The 26527-nt window shown below is 43.4% G+C and overlaps 1 protein-coding gene across 4 annotated transcripts in view; it reads right to left on the bottom strand.

The window, feature by feature from the left end:
- Positions 1-26527, bottom strand: part of LOC127583964 (NT-3 growth factor receptor-like) — a 612790-nt gene that overhangs the window by 89993 nt on the left and 496270 nt on the right. For all 4 annotated transcript variants that reach the window (XM_052040427.1, XM_052040426.1, XM_052040428.1 and 1 more), the window contains exon 13: positions 1215-1345. In XM_052040427.1, the coding sequence (XP_051896387.1) occupies positions 1215-1345 (131 nt within the window). The remainder of the gene's footprint in view (positions 1-1214; positions 1346-26527) is intronic.

The following is a 26527-nucleotide window of genomic DNA, read 5'->3' as shown; positions in this document are numbered from 1 at the left end:
CAAAGTATTTGCAGGGCGATGGGAGGGAACAAGGATGTGTGAATAACTGTACTTCTCTTTTAAGGAGCTGGCCATGGATGATAGGCCAAATGGCCTCCTCCTGTGGGTTAGGATTCTATAAATAGATTCCACAGCATTTCCCAAAATGGGATGAGGTATTTCAAGCAATACACAAAAAGTTCTGGAGGAACTCAGCAGGTCAGGCAGCATCCATGGAAGGAAATAAACAGTCGACGTTTCGGGTCGAGACCCTCCATCAGGACTGGAAAGGAAGAGGGCAGAAGCCAGAATAAGAAGGTGGGAGGAGGGGGAGGAACACATGCAGGCAGGGGATAGGTGAGTCCAGGTGAGGGGGGAAGGTCGGTGGGTGGGGGAATGGGAGAAGATGTAATAAGCTGATAGGTAGAAGAGGCCAAGGGCTGAAGAAGGAGGAATCCGATAGGAGAGGGCAGTAGACCATGGAATAAAGGATGGGGGAGGGGAGGAGAGGAGATGGGCAGGTCGTCAAGGCAGAGGAAGGGAGCCACAGGAATAAGGGAAGACAAAGGAATGGGGGAAAAGAAAAAGAATGGGTGGAGTTACCAGAAGTTAGAGAAATTGATGTTAAGGCCGGCAGATTGGAGACTCCCAAGGCAGAATATGAGGTGTTGTTCCTCCAACCTGCACCTGGTCTCAACGGGGCAGTACAGGAGGCCATGGATAGACATGTCAGTATGGGAATGGGATGTGGAATTGAAGTGGGTGGCCACCAGGAGGTCCTGGCTGTTGTGGTGGATGGAGCGAAGGTGCTCGACGAAGCGGTCACCCAATCTGCGTCGGGTCTCACCGATGTACAGCATGAGGTATTTCAAGCAGCTTTACCTGTCGACCTATAACCTGCTGCAGGTGCCAGTTAGCATGAGCCCCAAGAGATAGGAGCCAGCTATCCATAACTAATGGCAGGGGAGGGAGAGCCAATTGCAGTCAAAGGGCAATGTCATGCCAAGACTGAAGGATTCAGGTGTGCCCATTTCAGGAAATGAAGTTAGGACCAGTGGATTTATTCAATTTCAGGACAAGGAATCAGGGAAAATGTTTGATGCTCAACACTGGGTTATAAATCTTAATCTGAATGAAATGCCAGCACTAATTTCAGTTTGCAACAATTAACAAACATGAGTTTAAAATCAAGAGGTGAATTAGACTCTAAGCTGCAGGGCACACAACACACTCACCTTAACTGCCACCAGCATCTTGTCCTTGGTTGGGCTCAGATTGTAACATTCAGCCAAGAAAACTTTCCCAAACGCTCCCTCACCCAGCTCGCGCTTCAGAACGATGTCTCTCCTCTTGATGTGCTGTACATCTGTGACAGTAATCAATACAGTAAATGTCTGTTGAGATTAGCAGCATTGGCTAGATACAAACACTTGGCCACAGTGTGCACCCCAACACCAGAGACTGTTTGTGGTATATCCCCATTTACTTGGTAAAAAATAACCATTGCAATTATGGCAACCTTAATTCAGTTTGCCAGATTACGCCAGCAATCCATGCAGAAAACATCATTAGGCAAACAATAACATCAGGATTCCTGCACATGATCATTCTTCAAAGACCCATGCTTTAAAGAGTAGTTCCTGGCCTTGTTTATTAAACAAGAACTCCCGGGTTAAGCAGGGACTCTTCGTCCAGATTTTTGCCTGGGATCATTTGGTTAAGGAAGGCTCATTGGAATAGGAAAGAGTTCTTCCTTCTGAATACACCACAGGCACCTTGATCTCTGGGAAGGTTTCCTGCTCCTGATCACTGCCAAGTAAGACTTAGAAGAGATTTCACATTTCCCAAACTTTAGCCCATTGTAAAGTGTGTGAGGACATGCGATGGCCCGGCCAATGAACAGCAACCACTCAGGCAATAAAGTGGTGGGCAGCTGACCCCTGTGGACGGTGCAATGGCACAGCTGGTAGAGCTGCTGCCTTACAGCTCCAGTGACCAGGGTTTGATCCTCACCTCTTGTGCTGTCTGTGTGGTGCTTGTATGTTCTCCCTGTCACTTTGTGGACTTCTTCCCACATCCCAGAGTAGTACAAGTTGGCAGCTCAATTGTCCACCACAAATTGTCTCTAGGTAAGTGTCAGAATTTAGCAGAGAGTTGATGGGAATGCAGGGAGAATAAAAGTGAGATTATTTTAGGATTTGTGTCAATAAGCACTTGTTGGTTGGCAGGAGCTCAATGAGTCAGAGGGTCTGGTTCCAGGCTGCGTGTCCCTCTGCCCTGTAGGAAGTGTACTTCAGCCCCTATCCCCACCTTCGGCAGAGCGGAACAGGCTTCCTCACTTCAAGGTGCCACAATACGATACTAGGCAAATACAGCAGAGGTGGAGACACTGGCTCCACTCATCCGACCATACGCTTGTGCTCAGTGTGTGCTGGTCTGCTGACAGCTCTTGTTGCAAACAGGCAAACGGTAAAGGTAAAGAGGAGGAAAGTGTAAATTTGAAATTTCAGAAACATACTGGACCATCTGTGAATGGAAAAGGCAGGATTACAAGTTATACGCGAAGTTCACACTTGAAATCTTGCCATTGTAGATTGTTCCCAGCTCTTCACTGTTTCAATCCTTTTATGTGATAAGGTTAACCACCAGAACAGTACTGTGTCCATTTCTTTGCAACAACAAAATGAATCGAATTGACAAACTTATTCTAGGTTGCTACTGACTGCTTATCCAGGATCTGCTAACACCAACACCTACTAAACCTGACTGAAGCCCTTGGTCAGACAGAGTGTCTGCAGAGAATAAAGCTTCACTCAGCGGATTCAGACAGGGCTGTGGGTGAGGGAGGCAAGGCCCAAACATACAAGAAAGGTAACAGCAGTTCAAAAAGCTGAGAGCACGGCTGGAGAAATGGCACAAAAGAGCAGAAGCACTGCTCTGAAAGGAACTAACCTTTAGCCAGCAGTACAGAAAGAGAATCAGCAGGTCAGCATCCCTTGCTGGGCAGCACATCTCGTACCTCCATGCCTGCACTTTGGAGCAAAGGAGTACATAATGCACTGGAAGTTAGATGCCGGTGCACCTGACCTCTCCCTCTGCCCTGGGACTCGCCACTGAGTCCAGAGGTGGTTTCTGATCAAATATTGCTGAGAGGCACCATAGCTTTCATATCAAGCCAACTCTGACTGGGGAAAATCTACTGGGTCCCCATTTCAATGGAGGCCGCAACCTTCATGGTAAAGGTAAATGGCTTTGAGTTGGTTTCATTTATATTGAAATTTTTAATTAATTTACACCAGCTAAATGTGTTTTAATTACTTTTTTGATGTTTTGAATGTATTTTTAATTAAACATAAACTGTTTTTAAATGTCCCGCATCCTGTTTAAAAGGCCTTTGGCATCTCAAGCTGCCATGGTGGTGTAGAGTTAAGCTCCACTACCAGAGGTTCCGCTGTCTCTCACAGACTCCTCCACCTCATGGGGTAGCCGAAGCCTCAACACAGCTCAAGAACACTCCTCACAATATTCTCTTAGCCCCAAAAGGTAAGTGTAGCTGAGGGAATACTGTGAGGATCGTCCTCGAGGTGTGAGAATTGCATCTCCCCAGCTTGTCAGATGCATTGTGCTTCAATTAGCGAGGTGATTCCAGCCTGGGCTGCTGTGACAACCCACAGCAGTGTTTACAGGAACAGTTGTGTAACACAAATAGAAACAGCAGTCGCTTCCTGGGACAGTAGGCAACATAATGTATAAAGGCAGCAGCCCACAGAACGTCAATCACACAGACAGTCCGTTAGCAAGCACATCTCAAGAAATCTCTGAATTTATGTGGGCAGCCTAAAAGCTAAATGGGATTGACTTGACGTAAACAAGAGGATATTAAGAGCAATGGTCTGGGAACCCTAATATGCTCTCTGTTGCTGTCAGGCCATACTTCACATACACAGCCATTAAATCACCAGCCACAGATCTGTATCTGACAACCAGTGAAACTGCTGCTCTGATCTTGATCACTGATTCCAGCTCAGCTTCACTCCTTATAATGCCACCCTTACTCAAGGACTATCTTCCATAAGTTCAGAGTTAGTTAATCAGAAGTATTCAATGTTTTCTTCATTGCTCCTTAACAATGATGTCTCCTCCTTGCCAATACTGTGCAAGCTGTTGATTTCCCATTTTACTATGGTCCCTATGTAGCCAAAGCACAAATAAACAGTGCTATTCATCTCAGTTAGGAATCAGCTATTTAATTTCTGAAATGCAAATTTGATGTCTAAAATTTGTTGTTAAAAATTTTGGGGCTCAAAATTCAGAACTGTAGCATATATTCTTCTGGGTTCATGGGTCTTGTTTCAAAATAATGTCTGAAGCAGATACACACAACTACAGGGGAAACTACACTGGCTACCTGCTGATGAGGGCATAAGCTGATAATTCCTGAAGGCTTTACTTCTGATTCTAATGCTCCACTAAAACAGTTGCTCCCTGACATAGGTGCTTTGGCGTGGCCCTGCTTTGAAGTGCAGCAAGATTGCAAGAATGAGCTGAGGGTACCTAAAAAAAGGCAAGTTGCTGGCAGGAGGAAGACAGAAGGGTTTTCATTAGAGATCCAAAACACCCCAGTGTGTTCAGGGTGATGAATCTTCATGAAGAATAATGAATGAACTTAGCCCTTAACTAACTCATCCTTATCCTTTGCTCTGTCCCTACTCAACTCATCCTTGTTCAACATCTCATTTCATTTCATTTCATTTCATTTCATCTCATCTCATTTCACCTCCTGCCTCAGCTGTCCTCCAACCAAATCCCTTTCCCAGACACTGTCTCACCCTTATCCACCATCTAGATTAGCTTTAGCATCAACACTGCCTCCTGCTGGTGTCTCAATCTGACCCGTAGCTGTCTCACACTGTGCTATGTTTCCTGCGAGTGTCCCGCCCAGATCTCTGCCTCCTCCTGGTGTCTCACCCTGTCCCATCTTGATTCCCACCATCTGCTGCCGTCCCACCCTGATCCCTCCCTCCTCCTGGTATCCCACCACCCCCAGTCTACTCCTGGTGTTGCACATTGAGTCCTGTCATCTCTCCTAACCTGTGCCTCTGAGTGCCGCAGGAGACATAGTTCCAATGCAATGAAGCCAAATCATCTGTTCCAGTGATTCTAATTGAGAGATAAGCATTGGCCAAACATGGCAGAGAACTCTCCCACTCTACTTCAAGCCATGACGTGTGATCCTTTACTTTCACCTGAGAGAGCAGATGGAGTCTCAGTTTAATACCCTATCTAAAAAAGGCAGCTCCAGCAGAGCAACATCCCTCAGTTCTGCACTGGAGTGTCAGCCTGGATTTTTATAGAGTCATAGAGTCATAGATCATGGAAACATTTTGTGCTCAGGCCTCTGGGCAGTCTGCTTCTGTGAGAGGACAATCTCAGACCCAGAGTCTTCCAGCTGTGTTCAGAGAATGTTGATCTGCCCACTCCAGTTGGAACTATGCCAGGGTTCCTTCGCCTTTACTGTTAAGCTCCAACATTTCCGTGATTCTTCTTCCCAGACATTCCCTCGGGATTGATGACTTGCCTCCACTCCATTTCTGAGGAGTGTAAGATGCCTGTATGAGAATTCTTTTAAGGTGGGCTGATCACTAAACATCAGCTACCAATTGGTCCTGACAGAATGAGGTCTCAGTCCAGCGGGAGGTCCAAGACAATTGGAGACCAGTCACTGCTGCCCAAATATAGTTCACAGACTTGCACAGATACATACGCATAAACACACACACACACACACACACACACACACACACCATGACCACATGCAACATGAAACAATACACAACTTTGCCCATATTCTTTTCAGCAGTCCATCCTCCTACCACCTCACCCTGGTCCCTTTCCTCCTCTAGGCCCTCCATCACTCTCCCCACCTCAGTCCTCCCTCTCCTAATGCCACTCTCACTCTCTGCCCTGTCTCCCCTTCCCTCTGACTTCATTTAGTTTCTCCCCTTTTAGCTCGTTACCTCTTCCTTTCCCTCTTCAAATCCCTCTATCCTCCCCGTCCACCACCACTCTCCCACTCCCAAGGGTGAGGCCACCCATCAACCGTTGCCCCTCTTGACCTGGACAAGTACTTCAGGTCCATTTGCCCTCTGGGTGACTGTAAAAGATCCCACAACACTATCCAAAGCTGATCACAGGCTCCAGGTGTCCGGGTTAACATTTATCTTACAACCAAATAATTAATGCAGCTTAGTATGGTTTTCTGCAATAGTATTCCACAGAAAAAGGCCATTCATACCTTCTGGCATTTGTACCTGACATAGCCAGATTATCCACCGTTCATCCTGTTTTAGTTTTGCTGTGTGCAAGTTTGTTTCATTACCACAGTGATGTGCAGTTGCCTGCAGATGTGGAAGGTGCTGAAGAGAGAAAAGTTCTTTCTGCTTAACTCAGAAACACGGGTAGTAGAAGTTGTGAGAAGTTGCGGCAGCAGTGGATGTAAAGAAGGGCTCTGCTCACTGTCCACTCTCTGACTCAAAAAGGAAGTCCTGAGCCCAGACTCAGCTGTTCTCTTTTATATTAATTTATAGGATTTAAAGCCAATAATGAATACCCACACACAATTCCCCTTGAGAAGGGTGTGGTGAGCAGCCCTCTTCAATTGCTGCAATCCTTCTGGTAAAGCTGTTCCCCAGAGCCGTTGGTGAGGGAGCTCCACCCATATACAAACCTCTGAAACTTGGTTGATGCACAGTCCTGAAAAATCACGCATCTTACATACTTTTAAATCTCAGCATTTCAAAGATGGATCACCTCTGAATTGTATTGGGAGGCTTTGATGCAAAGTAATCCATTGCCAGGGATCATTTCAGATGGAAGTTAAACAAGAGAGGCCAATGTTAATTCACACAATGCCTGCATGACACTGCCATGGTCTCTCTGACAGAGCCTGTGCACACTAAGCTGACTTTGACATCAGGCAATCCATCACACTGATGCTCTACATCCTCTTCAGAGTGTGAGATCTCAAAATATTCTGGTTTACTTGCAACACTGAGAAACATGAAATTGAATAGAATCATATCTAAATAGAAGGATATACTTGCCTTGCAGGCAGTGTTACCAAGGTTTCCTAGGTTCATTCCTGGAATGAGAGGGCTGTCCTTTGTGGAAAGATTGAAGAGAATGCCATGTATCCTCTGGAGGTTAGAACAGCTATAGCTGATCTCAATAAAGTGTCCAAGAATGGGCTCCATAGCTGGACATTTGAGAGGCTGTTTCCTTTGCCTGAGGAGGCTAAAGCTATAGAGTATTGCCTCAGGATAAGATGTCGGACAATTAGGACTTAGGTTAGGAGGAATTTCTTCACTAGAAAGGTAGTACATTTTTGGAATCGTCATAGTGGCTCACTCACTGAGTAAGCATCAGGCTGGGATTGATAGTTGTTTGAAATGGGGTGGGGGGAGGGGTAGTGAAGGTGAGGTAGATGACCAACCGTGATCTTGTTGAATGGAAGCCCGGGCTTGATGGGCTGTAGGTGCCCTCCTGCTCCTGTGTCTTGCTGCTGTGTTTTCCTTCTTCATACATAGTCCCTCAGAATTTAGGTGACTTACCTCACTCTTGATCAGTGGTTTCTGAGGCGATCGATGAGACCACATGTGATCTGCAGACTCTTTCACAAATGGGGCAGGAGGTACCAGACATGACAGGTGGGTGTGCAGTTTGTGAGGTGGTGCATTCTTTCCGCCATTTACCCAAGGGTTTCCATGTGCTCCCGATGCAAGGAGTCAAGCTTGTCAGTTCCATCCCAAATGCTCCTTCTCCACTTGGAGCAGTCAAGAGCCAGGGATTCCCAGGAGACAGTGGGAGCATTACATATTATGGTTTCGAGCACATCCTTGAAACTTTTCCTCTGTCCCCCTGGTCATCTCTTCCTGTGACAGATCTCATAAGAATTCTGTTTTGGGCATTTTGTGTTGGGGTTTGGCATGAATACAGATTTGAGTAAGAAATAGAAGAGTGGTGGTGAATGGCTGGATTGAAGCACATAGTGGACTTCATAGGTTCATTCTAAGGACTGCTGCTGTTATTGATATTCATTATTTTGCATTATTCCATGGTAGTTTAACCACTTAACATCCATCTTTATCAGAAGGTAGCCTTGACCTGCTGCTTGAAGCACTAGTCCTTATGATGAAAGTACTCCCACAAAGCTGTTGAGTGGGGAGCGCCAGGATTCAAACCTTTCCTTGGATCTGTGATTTCAAGATTCGGGTACAGGGCACGGTTTTGGATCTCTAACAGATGCAACAAGACTTAGAGGAAGATAATGCTAGACTTCAAGAAACAGAGGCTGGTGGACAAATGATACATGAAATTCAAAAGTGTGAGGTGATCCAAGTAGAATGATTTCAAGTCTTTGAAGGTGGCAGGACAAATTAACAAAGGTGTTAATGGGCACAGAGGACTTTGAGCTTTTTATATAAAAGCCAGAAAATTACAGTAAACCCATATAAGACACCAGCTCTTTCCTATGTGTAATATTACATCCAATTGAATGCATCAGGCTCGATGAAAGACTTAAGGGCATTGGAGATAGAACAAAAGATTTACTTCAATGGTTCCAGGGTGAGAGACTATCGTGGATAGACTGGGGAAGCTGAGGTCACTCTCCATACAGCATTGAAAGCAAAGAAGAGACTTCATTAAAAATTAATTAAGGTTCTGAAAATAAGGAGGTGGAGGTGTTAGATCAAGTAAGTAAAGAGGAACCAAATTTTTGATTCTAAGGTCAAGGGCCAAAGGGAACAGATTCGTCGTCATTAGCAACAAGCAAGAAATAACAGAGGATAAGCTTTTTTATTTGTTGAACAGCACTTGGAATGGGGTTCCCTAATAGTATGGTTGCAATAAATTCAACGGTGGCCATTAGTAGGGAATTGGTAAATACTAGAAGGAGAAGATGCTTGCAGCAATGTGCGTGGGGCAGTGTAACTCTCTGGATTGCTCTTTGAAAGAGTCCATGGGTCTTCTGTGCTGTAACACTCTGCACTGGCTGTCTGACTGAAAAGTTCTTTTGAGCTGCAGTTCAGGTATTGAGATTGGTCTTGGCCATTATAAAATTATTTCTACCTCCTCTATTTTTCTCCTCTTCATTCCTGACATTGGCTTTCACTGGGATCAAGGATCTAAGGGAATTTGGTATCAGTTAGCTTGAACCAATCAAGCCAAAATCCTTGTCTGATCCTAGACAATGAATCTCAACAGCATATCCAACCATAGTGAACATGAGAGGTGGGGCTCATCCTGTCCGCACTCCTTTTTCTTGGGCCGCCCCTCAGGATCAAAGATGGCTTGCTTCCATGATAGTTCTGAGGATTCGGACATGATCCATGAGGCCAATGTGGGAACCACAGACAGAGCAGGAGGTGTTTAATGGGACAGGAAGTTTGTGACCCATCTGGGCTTTCTGTCATTTATGCTGGGTTTCCATATGTTCCTGATTCATGGACTCGAGCTTCACACTGCCATTCCTAATGGACCTTCCTCACATTGACTGGTCATGGGCCAGGGAGCCCAGGAGTGAGTTGGGATGCAGCATTTTTCCCAAGGAGATTTTGAGGTTATTCTTGAACCTTTTCCTCTGTCCAGCTGGTAAACTCTTCAGAGCCTAAATGCTGGGGATGATGTCCTTGTAGAGGATGCTAATGTTGGTTTGTCTATCTTGATGGTGGACTTGGAGTATTTTGTGGTATCTCTCCAGAGCTTTGAGGAGTCTGCTATAGGCAGACCAAGACTCAGCAGCACCTAGGAGGGAAGAGATCACCCCTGGCCTTGTAAACCATCAGTTTCGTGCCAAGTTTGAAGTCTTGATCTTCAAACATCCTTTTCTTCAGATGACCAAAGACTGTGTTGATGTACTGAAGGCAATGGCAAATTTAAATCAGGTGGCTTCTGACAGGAAGTAGGTCAGTGTATCATCCACATGCTATGTCCACAAACAAAGATGCTCTCCAGCCTATCACTGGAAATGGACCCCAGACTAATATTTTGTTTTCTAAGTCTGAAAACAATGACATGAATTGTAACACAATTTTGGGTCTAATCAACTATTTGCAATGTGTATAACACCTGTAATAGAACATAGAACTGTACTGCATAGGAACAAACCCTTTAGCCCATAATGTCCGTGCAGATCATGACATCGAATTAGACGACACATCTGCCTGTGATTATCTGCCTGTTCCTGTGCCTGTCTAAGTGCCTCTTAAGACGTTGTAATACCATACAAAGAAACAGGTTCAGAAAGTAATATGACACCAAAGCATATGAGGAGATCAGGTGAGATGATCATCCTCTTGACCAGAGCAGAGGAGGATGAGATAGACAGGTAGAAGGAGTTAAGGAGCAAATTGCACAGCTGAGGTTCAAGACAGCTAAGGGCATCATCACCAATGCTTGGAAGTTGGTAATCGGGAATCAGCAGGAGGACAGAATTGGAGGAACACCAAGACTTTTGAAGGTTGCACGGTTGGAGGAGATTACCGAGATAGTAGGGCTTTGGATACAAGGATGAGAACTTCAAATTTTAGAAGTGCTGCTGAATGGGTAGTTGATGCAGGTCAGCGAACAAAGAGAGTGAGTGAAAAAATCCTGGTCTGAGTTAGAGTATGGGAAGCTGAACTCTGGATGTGTTGAAAAGTTCGGAAGGTTGAAGATAAGAGACAGGCCAGAAAAGCAGTGTGCTAATAGCAATCAAGCCCTGGACTATTCTGTATTCAGATCCTTGAGGTGCTGTTTAGAACCTCTCTCATGAACTCCACAAGCACTTAATGGCTCTCCTTGAGCCTTAGCTTTTTTGAACAATAGATATTGAATGGATTCCTTAGGTCAGAAGTGGGGAGGATATTTCCTCTGCCTAAGCATTTTAGCACTAGTGATTACAGCCTCAAAATGTTGGATGGACCATTAGGAATGAAATGAAGAGAAATTCCTTCATTAGGAGGATGAAGAACCTTTAGAGTTCCCTACCACAGAGGGCTGTGGAGACTCAGTCATAGACTGCTTTCAAAATTGAGATCAATAGATTTCAGGATATGAGATGAATCAAGGTAAGTATGGGAACAGCGCAGGAAGATGGTGTGGAGGGAAAAGATCAGCAATTATCTTATTGAATGGTGGAGCAGCTTCAGGGCCTTTTCCTTCTCCTGTTTCTTATGTTCTTATGTTTGAATCCTTTCAAGGATTTTTCTTACAGAAGAGCAGCAAGTATCTTTATGATGTTCTATTTTGCATAGCCTTAAACTAGTGCCTATTTAGATCAAGTAATCTGCTCCCTATACGCACAAATTCCCAACAATTGAGCTCTTAAACACTGACAGACAAATCATGTAAAAATGCCACTTGCCAAATAAACCTGTTGGATTAATTAGAGCCTTTCAACTGACACTGTGCTGTGGATGAACATAACGTGACAGTAATGCTAATGACAAATAATTTAATTAAATACAAAACAAAATGTTATCTTCCCCCATATATCAAAGGACAATTGTAATGTAAAAAAATACACCCCCACCTATTCATATTTGGCCACCCACATATTCTGAACAATCTAGAGCCACATCTTCAATGTGAAGCATGGTTATTCATGAGTTTCACATTTGATGCCAAGATCCTGAGCGTTAAATCCTGTTCTGACCAGTTGACTTCTGTGGCTACTACACAAAAGGGATAATGGCAACAGATAGAGGACAGTGTGTCATCATTTTCCACAAGGCAATAAAAGAAATAGGGTGACCAGCAGACAGGGCTTCCAGTAGATGTACTCCCAGCAGATGGAGCACCAGACAGACAAGGCTATCAGCAGACATGGCTCCCACAGACAGGGTCCCCAGTGGTGGCATGTTCAAAGTGTTGCATCTACTATAAACACATGGCTCTGGCATTGTTGTTAATGTTCTCCTATTCCTAACTTGCCTGTATGATTTTTGTTGAACTCAGACTACACTACCGCTGAGGAGTGCACAGATTGCAGTAGTCCACGTTTCCCTAGGGATAGGCAATAAATAGCAGCCTTGACGAGATGCCTACATCCCATGACTGAATAAAAAGAGCTACACTCTACCCACTGACATGCCACCTTTAGCCAACTATGGGAAACCCACCTGGCTATCGACCACCCAGAGGTCCTAACTATGCTTTAACTGAGGACAAGAAATCCAACTTCCACCTCAAACATGTCGTGATTCCAGTTCATAAAATAACACTGGCCATTAACACCTTAGGACATCTACTAATTGTGAAAGAAGTTTCATAAATGCAATTTTTTCTCTCTTGAGGTAAAAAATTGAGATAATAATGTGTTACACTTCCCTGTAGCAGACAGATATCAGCAGCCCAGTGAGCAGAGAGTCTACACCAAGAGGACTGCGCACAGTTTTGGTCCCCTTATCTACAGAAAGGATATAGTAGCATTGGAGGCAGTTCATAAGAATTCACTTGGCTAATTGTGGGGATGAGAAGATTGTCCTATCAAGAGACTAAACAGGTTGGGACTTTAAGGAAATGGAGGTATATAGAAATTTCTTCTCGTAGAGAATGGTGAACCTCTTGAGTTTTCTGCCTCAGAGAAGTGTGAAGGATAGCTCATTAGAAGTATTTAAAGTGGAGGTAGATCAATTTTTGAAAGACTGGGGGATTGAGGGTTAAGGGAATCTGACACAGAGGAGATGTTGAGGCCTGGGATAGATCAGCCATGGTCATATTAATTGGCAGGGCAGACTTGAGTGACCAGGTAGCAACTACCATCTTCTTGTATTTTCATGCCCTTGATTCACCAAATATTTCTTTGCACTCTTGTTTCTAAGTCAAAAGGTTGTGGGTTCAAGTCCTACTCTAAAAATCTGAGCAAGCAGTCTGGGTTTGCACTTCTCTGCTGGACTGAGGAACTACTGCATTGTTGGAGGTGCTGCCCTTTGGGTGAAACATTAAAAAATAGTCTCCATTTGATGTAAAGGATCCTCAGCTTGAACTTGGTTAAGAACAGAAGGGTTATCCATTATGTCTTGACCAGTATTTTCCCTTAACCAACTTCACTAATAAAAGCTGATAAATGTCACAATGCTGTTTTGGGAACTCACTATGTATTTATTGGTTGCCATGTTTTCTGGATTACAACAATGACTAAAATTCAAAATGTACTCCATTGGCTTGAGGACATCCTGAAAGGGACCTGAAAGGTGATATATAAATGCAAGTCTTTCTTTTTAACTGGTTGGGATTAAACAGATTTTCCTGTTCAATGTCTATTCTGAAGTATATATCCCAGCAGCCAGGCAATCTTCACTTTTCTGACCAATAAAAAGCCTTCTGGATTATTGCAGGGATCTCTGCCTAATTTTATCCTTTTCTCCATGTATAGAAGAATGAAGAATGAAACCCAGACCAAACGTAAAATTCTTTTATTCGGAGATTAGAAAATTTGCTATCAATGGAATAAGAGATATCAATGTGATGGAACCAAGCATGGCTAAATTAGAAGCTGCAGGGACCAAGGTTCTGTTCTGGCCTGATGTGTTCTGAAATGGGCACTTTACTCCACAGAGTCCCAAAACTGTATTCCCTGAAAATATCAAGGTTATGCTGATTTCATTCTCATTCAAGACCCGAGACATCCTTCCAAGAAGAAGTAGCTGAATCCTCTACTTCATTTACACTCTCTGTTGCCCTATTGGCTCTAGACAAATTTGGCCTTTGTGCTTTAGGTTGCTCTCAGGAGCAAGCCTTAGTTCTTTCACAGCCTTTGGTTTACCATCAATCCCCTAATTTCTAGGTAATTGTTGGTAATGTGCCCAGGATAACAGAGAAATCTCTTGTTAAAACATTTGATTAGTGGAGCCACAGGTTCATTCTCAGCTGCAGAGTATCACAACATCAAACATTAACTAATAAACAACCAATAGAGGAATAACGAGGAGAAACAGCAACAGAATGTTCCACAAAAATATATATATATAAGTATTAACACTCACCATATTAAGAGTATTTTACTGCAAATTATGATATGCAAATTATAGATACATCAAGCACGGAAATGAGCCTTTCAGTCCAACTAGTTTGCACCAACCATCAAGCACCCATTTACACAAATCCTACACTAATCTCATTTTATTCTCCCCACAGTCCCATCAACTCTGTCCAGATTGTGCCACTCACCTGCACACTAGGGGCAATTTACAGCAGCTAAATACCATACTGACCTGTACGACTTTGGAATGTGGAAGGAAACCGGAACACCCAGAGTACACCAGAGTAAAACAGCGAAAACGTCCAAACTCCGCATAACATTGGAGGTCAGGATTGAACCTGAGTCAGTAGAGCTATGAGGCAGTAGCTCTACTAGCTATGCCAGATAATTAATCCTCTCACCCCCTTATCAACTCTAAAGTCAAAGTCGAGTTTATTGTCATGTGCACATGTACATGTATGCACAGGTGCAATGAAAAACTTACTTGCAGCAGTATCACAGACACATAGCATAATATAAGCAGCATTCACAAGAAAAATATCAATTGAACATAAATTATACACAAATTTTACAAGAAAAAGTACAATTAGAACAAAAAAGTCTATTTTAATGCAAAGTGATCAGAGTGGTCATAGTGTTGCTAAACTGTAGTGGTGATTAGGGTTTTGCTGGTTGGTTCAAGAACCAAATGGTTGAAGGGAAGTAGCTGCTCTTGAACCTGGTGGTGGGGGACCTCCTGCCTGATGGTAGCTGCGAAAAAATGGCATGGCCTGGATGGTGGGGTTCTTTGATGATGGATGTTGCCTTCCTGAGGCAGTGCCTCCTGTAGATACTACCGATGGTGGGGAGGGATATGCCCGTGGTGTATTGTGCAGAGTCCACTACTCCCTGCAGCTTCTCATGTTCCTATGCATACGAACTGCCGTACCAGACCATGATGCAACCAGTCAGGGTACTTTCAACATTACATCTGTAGAAGTTTGTTGAAGTGTTCGGTGACAAGCCGAACCTCCTTAACCTCCTAAAAAAGAAAAGATGCTGGCGCGCTTTCCTTATGATTGCATCTATGTGCTGGGCTCAGGACACATCATATCCTTACTTCATGTTCTCCTTTCAAGGATGCATTAATTTTGCCTTGTGTTGTGAAAGATTTAAACATATGAGCAGCCATGAGAATGAAACAAAAGAAGATAAACGATAAAATATCTTGTTTTGAATTGTTAATAAATTCACAATATGTCCTATTTCTGAGATCAGGATTAGGGCAAGCCTTTGCTGATACAAAAACAACAACAACCTCCACTTATAAATAGCATCCTTAACATAGCAGAAACCATTTTAAAGGTGTTTTAGAAGGTTGTTGTATGCAAAACAAAATCAGTGCTGAGCAATATAAGGAGAAATTATGGCAGATGAGGGCTTGGTGACGGTTTTGGGTTTTAATGAATATCCTAAAGAAGGAAAGAGAGGTAGAGATTGGATGAGTTTGGGGAGGGATTTCCAGTGCTTCGGGCAACAAACAATCTGCTGGAGGAACTCAGCCGGTCAAGCAGCATCTGTGGGAGGAAAGGAATGGGCGACACTTAGCGTCGAAACACTGCTCAGTCCTGATGCAGGGCTTCAACCCGAAACATCGTCCATTCCTTTCCGCCCACAGATGCTGTTCAACCTGCTGAGTTTGTCCAGCAGGTTGTGTGTTGCTCCAGATTCCAGTATCTGCAGTCTCTTGTGTCTCCAGTGCTTAGGGCCTTGCAGCCGAAGACATGACTGCTAATGGGGAACAATTGATTTAGGGGATCAGGCAACAGAACTTGAGGAGGGTTGTAGGATGAGACAATGGGAGGGGACTATAATATTTTATATATTTGAATTAATGTGTGCAGCACACTGGTCAGCAAGAGAGGGATGATGGCAAATGGAACAATGCATGTTTGGACAGGTCAGTCGAGCTTTGCGTGACTTCAAATTTACAAAGAATATAACAAGGGAAGCCAATCTGCAATATATTGGAATATTTGGGTCTGGTGATAAGAAGGCCAAGAAAGAAGGTTTCAGCAGTAGATTAGGTGTGGCAGAAGCTAATCAAGTGATGCTACTGAGATAGAAAAAGGTGGTCACAGTGATGATGCAGGTATGTGGTCTGAGCATCACTTCGTCGTCAAGTGTGACATCGAGATTGAGAATAGTCTGGCTGAGTTTTAGACGGCTGCCAGAGCGAAGGATGCAGTAAGTGGTTGGGGAACCAAGTTTGTAAAGGGGTCCAAAAGCAATCTCTTCAGTCTTTTCAATCTTTTAGTTGTAGGGCATTTCTGTTCAATCAGTACTGGATGGACAGTCTGGAAATTTACGAGTGTGGGGGTGAAGAGAGCTGCTGCTGAGACACAGGCTTTCTTTACAATGATCTCAATGGAGAAGTAGAGATTCAACTTCACTGCATCAGTTGTTTGGTGATGTACATTACCAGCAGTCACTTTTTAAATTAGCTGAAAGTCATTTTAATCCTTCATGTATTTGTTTGTTCATGGGGCGTGGATGTTACTGGACTGTCTTTATTCAGTGCCTATCACCACTAGAACAGAGTGTTTTGCCAAGCCATTTCAGAGAGCATTTCATGTTAGGGCATTAGTGAACCAGATTGTATGCCAGTCTGATGGTTTTATAATTATCATTATTGATATCAGCTGTTTAATTTAAATGTATTGAATTAACTGGATTGACAGTTCTCAGCTACCATGATGGGATTTGAACTCATGACCCAGATTCAACAGCGTGAGCCTCTGAGTTTTCCTTTAGCAACTTAAGCACAATGCCATGGCATACATTATCTAACCATTTGGGGCTGGTTCTCAGTGAATCAATACCTCAATTCCTTATTTTGAATCAGTCCATAGTCTCATTCCTCTTTATCTGTGAAATCTCTTCCAGCCCCATAACACAGCAATTCTGGCCTCAGGATTTTCTGAAATTTAATTGCTTCTTTGTTGGTACTGTACTTTCAGTTGCCACGTCCCTTTGTGAAATCCCCTCCCTAAACCCATCCACCTCTTCACCTCTCTTTTATCCTTAAGAATAAGATAAGATATCTTTATTAGTCACATGAACATCGAAACGCACAGTGAAATGCACCTTTTGCGTAGGGGCAGCCCGCAAGTGTCGTCACACTTCTGGCGCCAACATAGCACGCCCACAACTTCCTAACCCGTACGTCTTTGAAATGTGGGAGGAAACCGGAGCACCCGGAGGAAACCCACGCAGACACACGGGGGGAATGTACAAACTCCTTACAGACAGTGGCTGGAATTGAACCCAGGTTGCTGGCGCTGTAAAGCGTTACGCTAGCCTCTTCACTACCGTGCCTGCCGGAGTTGACCAAGTTTTTGGTCAAGGCTCAAGCATGTCCTTTTGTGGGTGAACCCGAATGTTTTGTTTGATTAAATCCTTTTAAGCACTGTTAGAAGTCTTGGTCATATTAAAGCTGCTACTTATATGGAAGTTATTGTCATTATCATTTAGTATTAAATGAGACCGATCTGTTCCTGTCGTTGCAAGGAATTGATGTCTTTAAAGAAGTGAAGACACAAAGTTGGTAAGTTGTATCCCTGAAGGATCTAGCTGGATAGATCTTTTTTCCTGGGTCTATCCAGTCATCAGACTCAGTTTTTCTATATAATATAGATCATTGGTGAAGGTACATTAGCAATGCTGTGCAACCTTGAAAAAAAGCATTGATGTATTTTTGGCAGGCAAGGATTGAAGCACAGATATCCATGGCCTCAGGCAGTGAAGCCTAAGCCATTACAGAAGTGAAAGACAATCAATGTGTAGGCTGTGAACAGTTTCTGTTTAATCTGCATAAGATATGCAGCAGAGCAATTACTCTGACTGACACCTACTCCACTGTGAGTTTCTGCTCCTGTGCAGCAAATGATTGACTGAGGTCTACACTCTACAACAAACAGTCTTTGCAAAAATATACACACGTTCCTCACTGGAATTTCTCCTCTTAACTCAACATTAAAAGAAAATATAATCCCTTTTGCCTTCTTTATATCTATCATCACTCTTCGTGAGTTAACTCCTTGAAGTGTGTTTGGTATACTGTCAGTTTAATACCTCAGTTTACCTAGCAAGTGTTGTGATTTTTGTAGGGAAGGGCTGTGTTGTATTGACGTCAGTGCAGATGTTTAAATGGGATTACTGTTCATGAGACAAAAAATTAATCTCTGGAATCTCAGTATGGATACATTGGCCAAGGCATCCTTTAACCAGAACACCACCTTGCTGACTGTGATGTTTTAAATAAAGGATTTATTTCTGAGTCCCAACAATCAAAGATGTTACTTACTTCAAAACAGCAACTCCACAACTATCTGCTGTTCTGCAATATCCGCAAAGTGTTCCCCACCAGCCATGGCTCTGTTCCAAATAAATTGTGGAGAGCTTTGGGAAGACCTGTGCCTCCAACAAAATCCAGTGTTGTCCCATTGTCTATCAACAGCATAAAACCTCCTCTGGCAGCTGTTTTACCAGGGGAACTTTGGCAATTAACCTTTGCCATAAATATCCTAATAATTATAGAAAACTCCAAGTCCCTTTTACTAATTATCAATGGTGCAGGTCTCTCTCATTAGCTCCAACAAACCCGAGTCTCTCTAACTGCACAAACCTCAATAATTACACAAGGTCATGATTCCTTTACTAATCCCTTGTGTTAACTATGGCATGTTTACTTGACCTGAGCCTGATGAGATGTGACTGTATGTGTCACATGGGGTCAAGTTTACATCCTAATAAAACATTTAGTTTTATAGAGTCATACAGCATGGAAGCAAGTCATTCAGCCCACCATGTCCACGCCAACCTGTGGGAACCCATCCCTATTATTCCCATCTTCCAGCACTTGGCCCATAGCCTTCAATGCCTGAGCGATTCAAGTGCTTATCAGGACACCTTTTAAATGCTGTCAGTGACTCTCCTTCCACCGCTGTCTCTGGCAAGTACCACTCTCGGGGTGAAAAATGTCCCTCTCGTATCCCCTCTGAATCTCTTACCCCTTACCTTCAGTCTATGCCCCTAGTTTTATTCATCTCTGCAAGGGGAAAAGATTTCCTGCAGTCTACCCTATCTATACTCCTCTAAATTTTATAGACCTCAATCATGACCCCTCTTAACCTCCTCCGCTCCAGGGTAAACAGACCCAGCTTCTCCAGTCTCTCCTTATAACTAAAATGCTCCATCCCAGGCAATACCCTGATAAATATCCTCTGCTACCCTCTTCAATGCCATAGAGAGGGTTAGGTCAGACTGTCATAGAGTCATAGGTTCTTACAACATGGAAACAGACCCTTCCACCCTGTGCCAACCATCAAGCATCCAGTTACACCAAAGTTCATCCCATTTTATTCTTACTACTTTCCCATCAAACCTTCCAGATTCTAACACTCACCTACACAATTTACAGTGGCCAATTAACCTACCAACCCATGTGTTTTTTGGATGTGGGAGGTAACTGCAGCACCTGGGGAAAACCCATATGGTCACAAGGAGAACAGGCAAACTCCACACACAGTACTGAAGGTCAGAATTGAACCCAGGTCACTGGAGCCATGAGGCAGAAGCTCTACTAGGTGCTCCACTATGCCAGCCCAGCTTGGCACGTTATCCAGGTCAAGAAGATTTGCTTGGTATTACTTCATGCTTCCTCTTCTTAACCAATCACAATGAATGTGCAGCAGAGCAAGTTTTCTTGCTCTGGATTTCTACAAATGCCTCCAAGGTGGGCTGGGTTAGATATGGAAAAATTCCGAGTACCCAGGTTCGGGTTGGACTCAGAACACTCATGGTCGGGTCAGGTTTTAACTTTATGCTCAACGAGGCCTCTAGATGGAACAAAAAGTCATGTTAAGGATGGGTCTGTCACCAGGAGCAAATACTAGGAAGAGTTGGGAAGAGCCAACTACTGCCATAATGTTGCATCGTATTTACAAAGAAGTTCTTGAGTGTGAAACATGTGCCAATGGCCTGCTGCCGAAGCTGACTGATGACATTTGTGAAATTGATTAAACAGCTGTGATTTTTCACTCAAGTCTCCAAAATTAGATGACACCTCATGAAGCAAAGTGAGAATCCTCACTCATCACAAAACAGGTGCTCCTGCATTGGCTAATATCGTCACGACAACTTGCACCGTTGGAATGCCGTTAACACTGTGAAGTTCGTGATGGAGAAGTGGATGGCAAGCTATGGTGCAAAGTTAGGGGAAGTGAGGCAGATGGTAGCTGCTGAACTCACTGAAGGTGGAAGAGAGCTGGCAGGACAGAATGGTTTTTAGTAGCGTTCCAGAGCAGACGGTGTCTGAATCACGGGAGGACAGAATGCAGAGGAGGGGGTGAGTGTGAAGAATGAAGGATGAGTGTCTAAATGCAATCAGAGAGAGTTTGCACAAGACAAGAACAAAAGGGACGTCGGCCATTCAGCCCTTCAGTACTGTGCTGTCATTCAACGGATGGTCTATATTTTAACTTCATCCACCTTGTCAACCAAAATGAGAATTGTTTTTATTTATATCACCAACTAGGCCAGCGTTTCGTGTCCATCCCCAAATGGTCCCTTAACTTTGTGGCTTGCTGGGGTACTTTAGGGGGCAGTTAAGAGTCAAATCTACTGGTTGGATCTGGAGTCACACATGGGCCAAAACAAGTAAGGACTTCAGACTTCCTTCCCGAAAGACAAAATGAACTAGAGAAATTCTTACAATAATACAGATAGTGAGACAAGATTTTTAAAAAATATGATTCTTTGTTTTGTGTAATTAGTTGGATTTAAATCTCTAAGTTGCCATGTTTGGATTCAAACTCATGTATTCTGGTTCATTGTTCAAGCCTGAAGACCACAGTTCTGGAGGCAGGTGGTATTGGTGGTCAGCACCAGTCTATGACTTGACAATGGGCAGTTAGGTGCCAAAGTCACTAAGTTCTTGGGGGACATGTCAGTCTTGGAGTAGCAGCAGTGACTGCTTCCTTCGATGGTTCAGAGTTTCCAGGACTTCCATTGGATTACTTGCCCTGTCCTGCTATCTCATGGCTTATCAGCCCAACTGAGCCATGTGACCAATACTACAGGGCTGCGGGCAGTAGTAGTGATAGAGGGGCACTTCCTTCCATCCATTTATTAGCGAGATTCCAGTCTCATTCTGGTGGAGTTTCACTGTTATGTTTGTGCTCATTCAACATACAGTGAAAGTTGTCCTTCAATGGGCATTGAGTTCACTGTGGCAAGTCACTCGTTGACCTTTACTGTCCTGGCCACAAATCACAAACCTTCCTAATACCGCGGAATCACTCAGTAGGTGTAAGAGGTTAAAGTCATGACTGATAAATGGTAGTCACAGTGATGAGAAAACCAGGGAAGTAATCAAGATGACAAGATACCGAGTGATAATCACAGCACAGACAATGTGAGGTCATTGTAATAGAAACAGAAATTGCTGGAAACACTCAGCAGGTCAGGCAGCATCTGTGGAGATAGTTCTGAGGAAAGGTCTCAGACCTGAAACGTTAACTGTTTCTCCTTCCACCGATGCTGTCTGACCTGCTGAGTGTTTCCAGAATTTTCTGTTTTTATTTCAGATTTCCAGCATCTGCAGTTTTTTCTTATTTTGCTTTACTGTTGAGGTAATTGTAGTGTATATAGGCGTAAGTGTACTGAACTGAGTGTATCATATTGTATGTGATTTTTGATACACTGTTGTACCAGACATTGCTATCAGTTGAAAGTTTACTACCCTCAATCAAGGATGTTTGATGGTAGCTCTATTTCTTCATTGCCTTAGTAACTAATAATATTCAATAAACTACAGGTACTGCAGTCATGTGATGAGATAACAAGGGGTAGTCATAGGGATAATTTAGCTGGGTGTTTATAGCAACAAGGTAGGAGTAAGAACAAGGCACAAAGCATGGTCAAGGCGGAAACAGAATGTACCCACCAGGGGATTGGCTGTTTTGGATTGGGTGCTGTGTAATGAACCAGAGGTGATTAGGGAACTAAAGGTAAAGGAACGACTGGGAACTAGTGATCACAATATGATTGAGTTCAGTTTCAAATTTGAGAAGGAGAAAGTGATAACTGGTGTATCGATATTTCAGTGGAACAAAGGAAATTACAGTGGTATGAGAGAGGTGTTGGCCCAACTTGATTGGAAGAGTAAGCTAGCTGGAGGGACGGCGGAGCAGAAATGGAAGGAATTTCTCCAAGAAATAAGGAAAATGCAGGATAGATATATTCCAAGAAAAAAGGTTTCGAATGGAAAAAAGGCACAAACGTGGATAACGAGAGAGGAGAAGGCTAAAATAAAAGCAAAAGGGAGGGCATACAAGGAAGCAAAAATTAGTGGGAAAACAGAAGACTGGGAAACTTTTAAAAACCTGCGGAAAGAAACTAAGAAGGTCGTTAGGAAAGAAAAGATGAATTATGAAAGGAAGTTGGCAGATAACATTCGAAAGGATACTAAGAGTTTTTTAAAATATATAAGGAGTAAAAGACACATGGGTTGATATAGGACTAATTGATAATGGTGCAGGAGAGATTATAATGGATGATAAAGAGATGGCAGAAGAACTAAATGAGTATTTTGCATCGGTCTTCACTGTGGAGGACATCAGCAATATACCGGTTTGTCAGGGGTCTCACGGAATGGAACTGAGTTCACTTAAGATTACTAGAGAGAAGGTGCTAGGAAAACTAAATGGGCTAAAGACTGATAAGTCTCCCGGACCGGATGAGGTGCATCCCCGGGTTCTGAAGGAGGTGGCTTTCGAGATAGCGGAGGCATTGGTGATAATTTTCCAGGAATCGATACACTCTGGCATGGTTCCTGAGGACTGGCGGGTCGCAAATGTAGTTCCGCTTTATAAGAAAGGTGGGAGGCAGCATAAAGGAAATTACAGACCTATTAGTCTGACGTCAGTGGTGGGAAAGTTATTGGAATTGATCCTCCAGGATGGGGTTATGGAATACCTAGAGGTGCAAGGCAAGATAGGTCCAAGCCAACATGGTTTTGTGAAGGGAAGATCCTGCTTGACCAACTTATTGGAGTTTATTGAAGAAATCACAGGTAGGGTGGATAAGGGAGAGGCGGTAGATGTGTATTTAGACTTTCAAAAGGCCTTCGACAAGGTGCCACATAAGAGACTGATTAATAAGATGAGAGGTCATGGAATTACAGGTAAGATAACAGAATGGGTGGAGCATTGGCTGGTTGGCAGGAAGCAAAGGGTGGGAATAAAAGGATCTTGTTCTGGTTGGCTACCGGTTACTAGTGGTGTTCTGCAGGGGTCGGTGTTGGGGCCGCTTCTTTTTACCTTGTACATTAATGACTTGGATGATGGAGTAAGTGGTTTTGTGGCTAAGTTTGCGGATGACACCAAGATAGGTGGAGGAGTAGGGAGTATTGAGGAGACAGGAAGATTGCAGAGAGACCTAGATAGTTTAGGAGAATGGGCAAGGAAATGGCAGATGAGATTCAATGTTGAGAAATGTGCAGTTGTACACTTTGGAAACAGAAATAAATGGGCAGATTATTATCTAGAAGGGGAGAAAATTCAAAGTACAGAAGTACAAAGGGACTTTGGGGTATTCGTGCAGGATACCTTAAAGGTTAACCACCAGGTCGGATTGGTGGTAAAGAAAGCGAATGCTATGCTGGCATTCATTTCGAGAGGTATAGTGTATAAAAGTAAGGAAGTGTTGATGAGGCTCTACGGGGCACTAGCGAGGCCTCAATTGGAATACTGTGCACAGTTTTGGGCTCCATATCTTAGGAAAGATGTGCTGATATTGGAGAGGGTTCAGAGGAGATTTACGAGGATGATTTCCGGAATGAAAGGGCTTACGTATGATGAGTGTTTGTCAGCTCTTGGACTGTACTCACTGGAGTACAGGAGAATGAGAGGGGACCTCATAGAGACATTTAAAATGTTGAAAGGACTGGACAGAGTTGATGTGGCTCGGCTGTTTCCCTTGGTGGATGAGTCCAGGACCAGAGGACACAATCTTAGAATTAGAGGGTACAGGTTTAAAACAGAGATGAGGAGAAATTTCTTTAGCCAGAGGGTGCTGAATTTGTGGAATTCCTTGCCAGGTACAGCAGTGGAGGCCAGATTATTGGAGGTGTTTAAGGAAGAGATAGACATATATCTAAATAGTCGGGGTATCAAGGGATATGGGGATAAGGCTGGAAATTGGGGTTAGAATAGTGTGTTTTTTTTCACCTGCCCACCCCCCCCCCCCAATTTCTCATTTCTTTTTCTTTTTTCCCTTTTCCTTGGAGCAGACTTGATGGCCCAAATGGCCTACTTCTGCTCCCTTGTCTTGTGATCTTGTGATCTACATACTTGATAGACTTACCTGCTTACCTATTTACTGCAGAAAAGTCTCTACCACTTTAATTATGATTAATGTTTGCTACTCGGAGGAATCAGAGGTCCTGATGGTTAACTATACAGCCTGGTATAGAGGCTCCAATGTACAGGACCACAAGAGGTTCCAGAGGATTATAGACTCAGCCAGCTCCATCCTGGGCACAATCCTCTCAACCATCAAGGACATCTTCAAGAGGCGGTGCTTCAAGAAGGTGGCATCATCACTAGGGATCCTCACCATCCAGGACATGCCCTCTTCTCATTACTACCATCAGGGAGGAGGTACAGGAGACTGAAGACTCACACTCAATGATTCAGAAACAGCATCTTCCCCTCTGCCATCAGATTTCTGAATGGTCCATGAACCCATGATCACTACCTCGTTATTCCTTTCTTTTTGCACTATTTATTTTTGTAATTTATAGTTTTTATATCCTTGCTCACCAAAATATCTGCTGCTGCAAAACAACAAATTTCACAACATATAAGTCAGTGATAAAGAACCTGATTCTGATTAATTAGGTGAAACTCCAAGGGCAACAACAGAATCTTTCCCAGCAATGCAACTACTGTGGATAATTCACAAAACAGTGAACCAGGAAGCATTAACTGACATATAAATGGAAAGGGTTAACATCATTCACCACCTGAACATTTAGGAAATGAAATCATTTTCTGTTTGTGAGGTTGATGGGATTTTCATATGGGGATATTATAAACACAAATGTCATCAATGGTAACTTCCACTAATGGGAATCCAGCCACTCGGAAAATGTTGATGGTCTCCTCTCTATCTATCTATCTATCTATCTTTGTTTTTTTGGACTCTTGTAGAAATAAATGAACTCAGAGGGATGCCTAAACAGGGCAGCCGTGATGTGTCCAGCAGCAATGAACTGCTAACTGACTGTGACTAACATCACCAGAGTTTGCCTGGATGACTCCAATGCATATAAAGTTAAGCACTGTTGTCACCTTCACAGCTGCCTGCAAGGCTACTGCAAGAAACAGCCTGCAAATCAGCTCGCAGTGACTGACATATCTCTCAAAAGGTTGAGAGGGATAAGAGCAGCCTTCTCAAATACAGCCACAGGATAATTATTCAGGTAGGACCTCAGAGATCTACGGAGCTTGCGTCTCAGGTTCCTGTGGGTCAGGGACAGGCACTGTGCATATTCTCTGCCAGCTTCCTTTCTTTCATGTGCCATCTCTCCATCACCCTCCCTCAAAATGCAGGAATAATGAAATCTCCAGTGGGAATCTCCATTATTTCCCTCCCATTAAACTCTCAATAAATGCTCAGAAACTAGGCACAGGGGACTGTCAAATTAACACAATGCACAATGATTTTCAGGACTGGTAAGGCAGTGAAAATGCAGGGGTAGCAATGTGTCTCCCACCAACCCATTGCACCCATGATCAACATACCGTTTCTTTTAGATGTTGGGTGATGCCGATCAGAGTCACAGCCATGCCCTGAGAATGGACTGTCTTACCTAGGTGGAATTTGCAATCTTTCATAGGATTATGGAAACTTTAGTTGATACTTGGCCACGTCCTGGTAATTCGCAAGTTAATCAGGCAGCTGGCTTTAAATAGGAACCCCAGTTATTTGTGAGTTAAAAAAGTGAACAGCCCTCCAATGACAAGCTACTGGCACCAAATCACATGGCACAATCCGATCTATAAAGAGAAACTGAACTCTGCTGTGGGTGTCTTTAGGTAACAAAAGCAGCCATTAGAGACTGTGAATAATTTTTAAAACTCACTGATGAGACATCAGGGAGCTGACCTTGGGATGAACCAAGGTCAAGTAGGATGCGTAGCACTGCCAGGTCTTATCACATAAAGGCATGATGCAGAATTTAACATCACTCATTTCTTCCTATTATAGTTCTGGTGTTTCTATCTGAAAATGTCAAACCATGACAGGCTGATTCACATTCTGGCAAATCCTCCATCATAAGGAACTTGCATTGGACATAATCGACAAAAACAAAATCTCATCAACCAGAACACATACCTGAACATATGAGAAATTATACATCATTTTAAAAACAGGATCACAGTCTTAAAGTAAGGGGCTAGCCATTCAGGACTGAGA

The sequence above is a fragment of the Pristis pectinata genome, chromosome 28, assembly GCF_009764475.1.
Source record: "Pristis pectinata isolate sPriPec2 chromosome 28, sPriPec2.1.pri, whole genome shotgun sequence".
Classification (NCBI taxonomy): domain Eukaryota; kingdom Metazoa; phylum Chordata; class Chondrichthyes; order Rhinopristiformes; family Pristidae; genus Pristis; species Pristis pectinata.
Note: the sequence above shows the minus strand (reverse complement) of the source record. Positions and strands in the feature narration are given on the sequence as shown.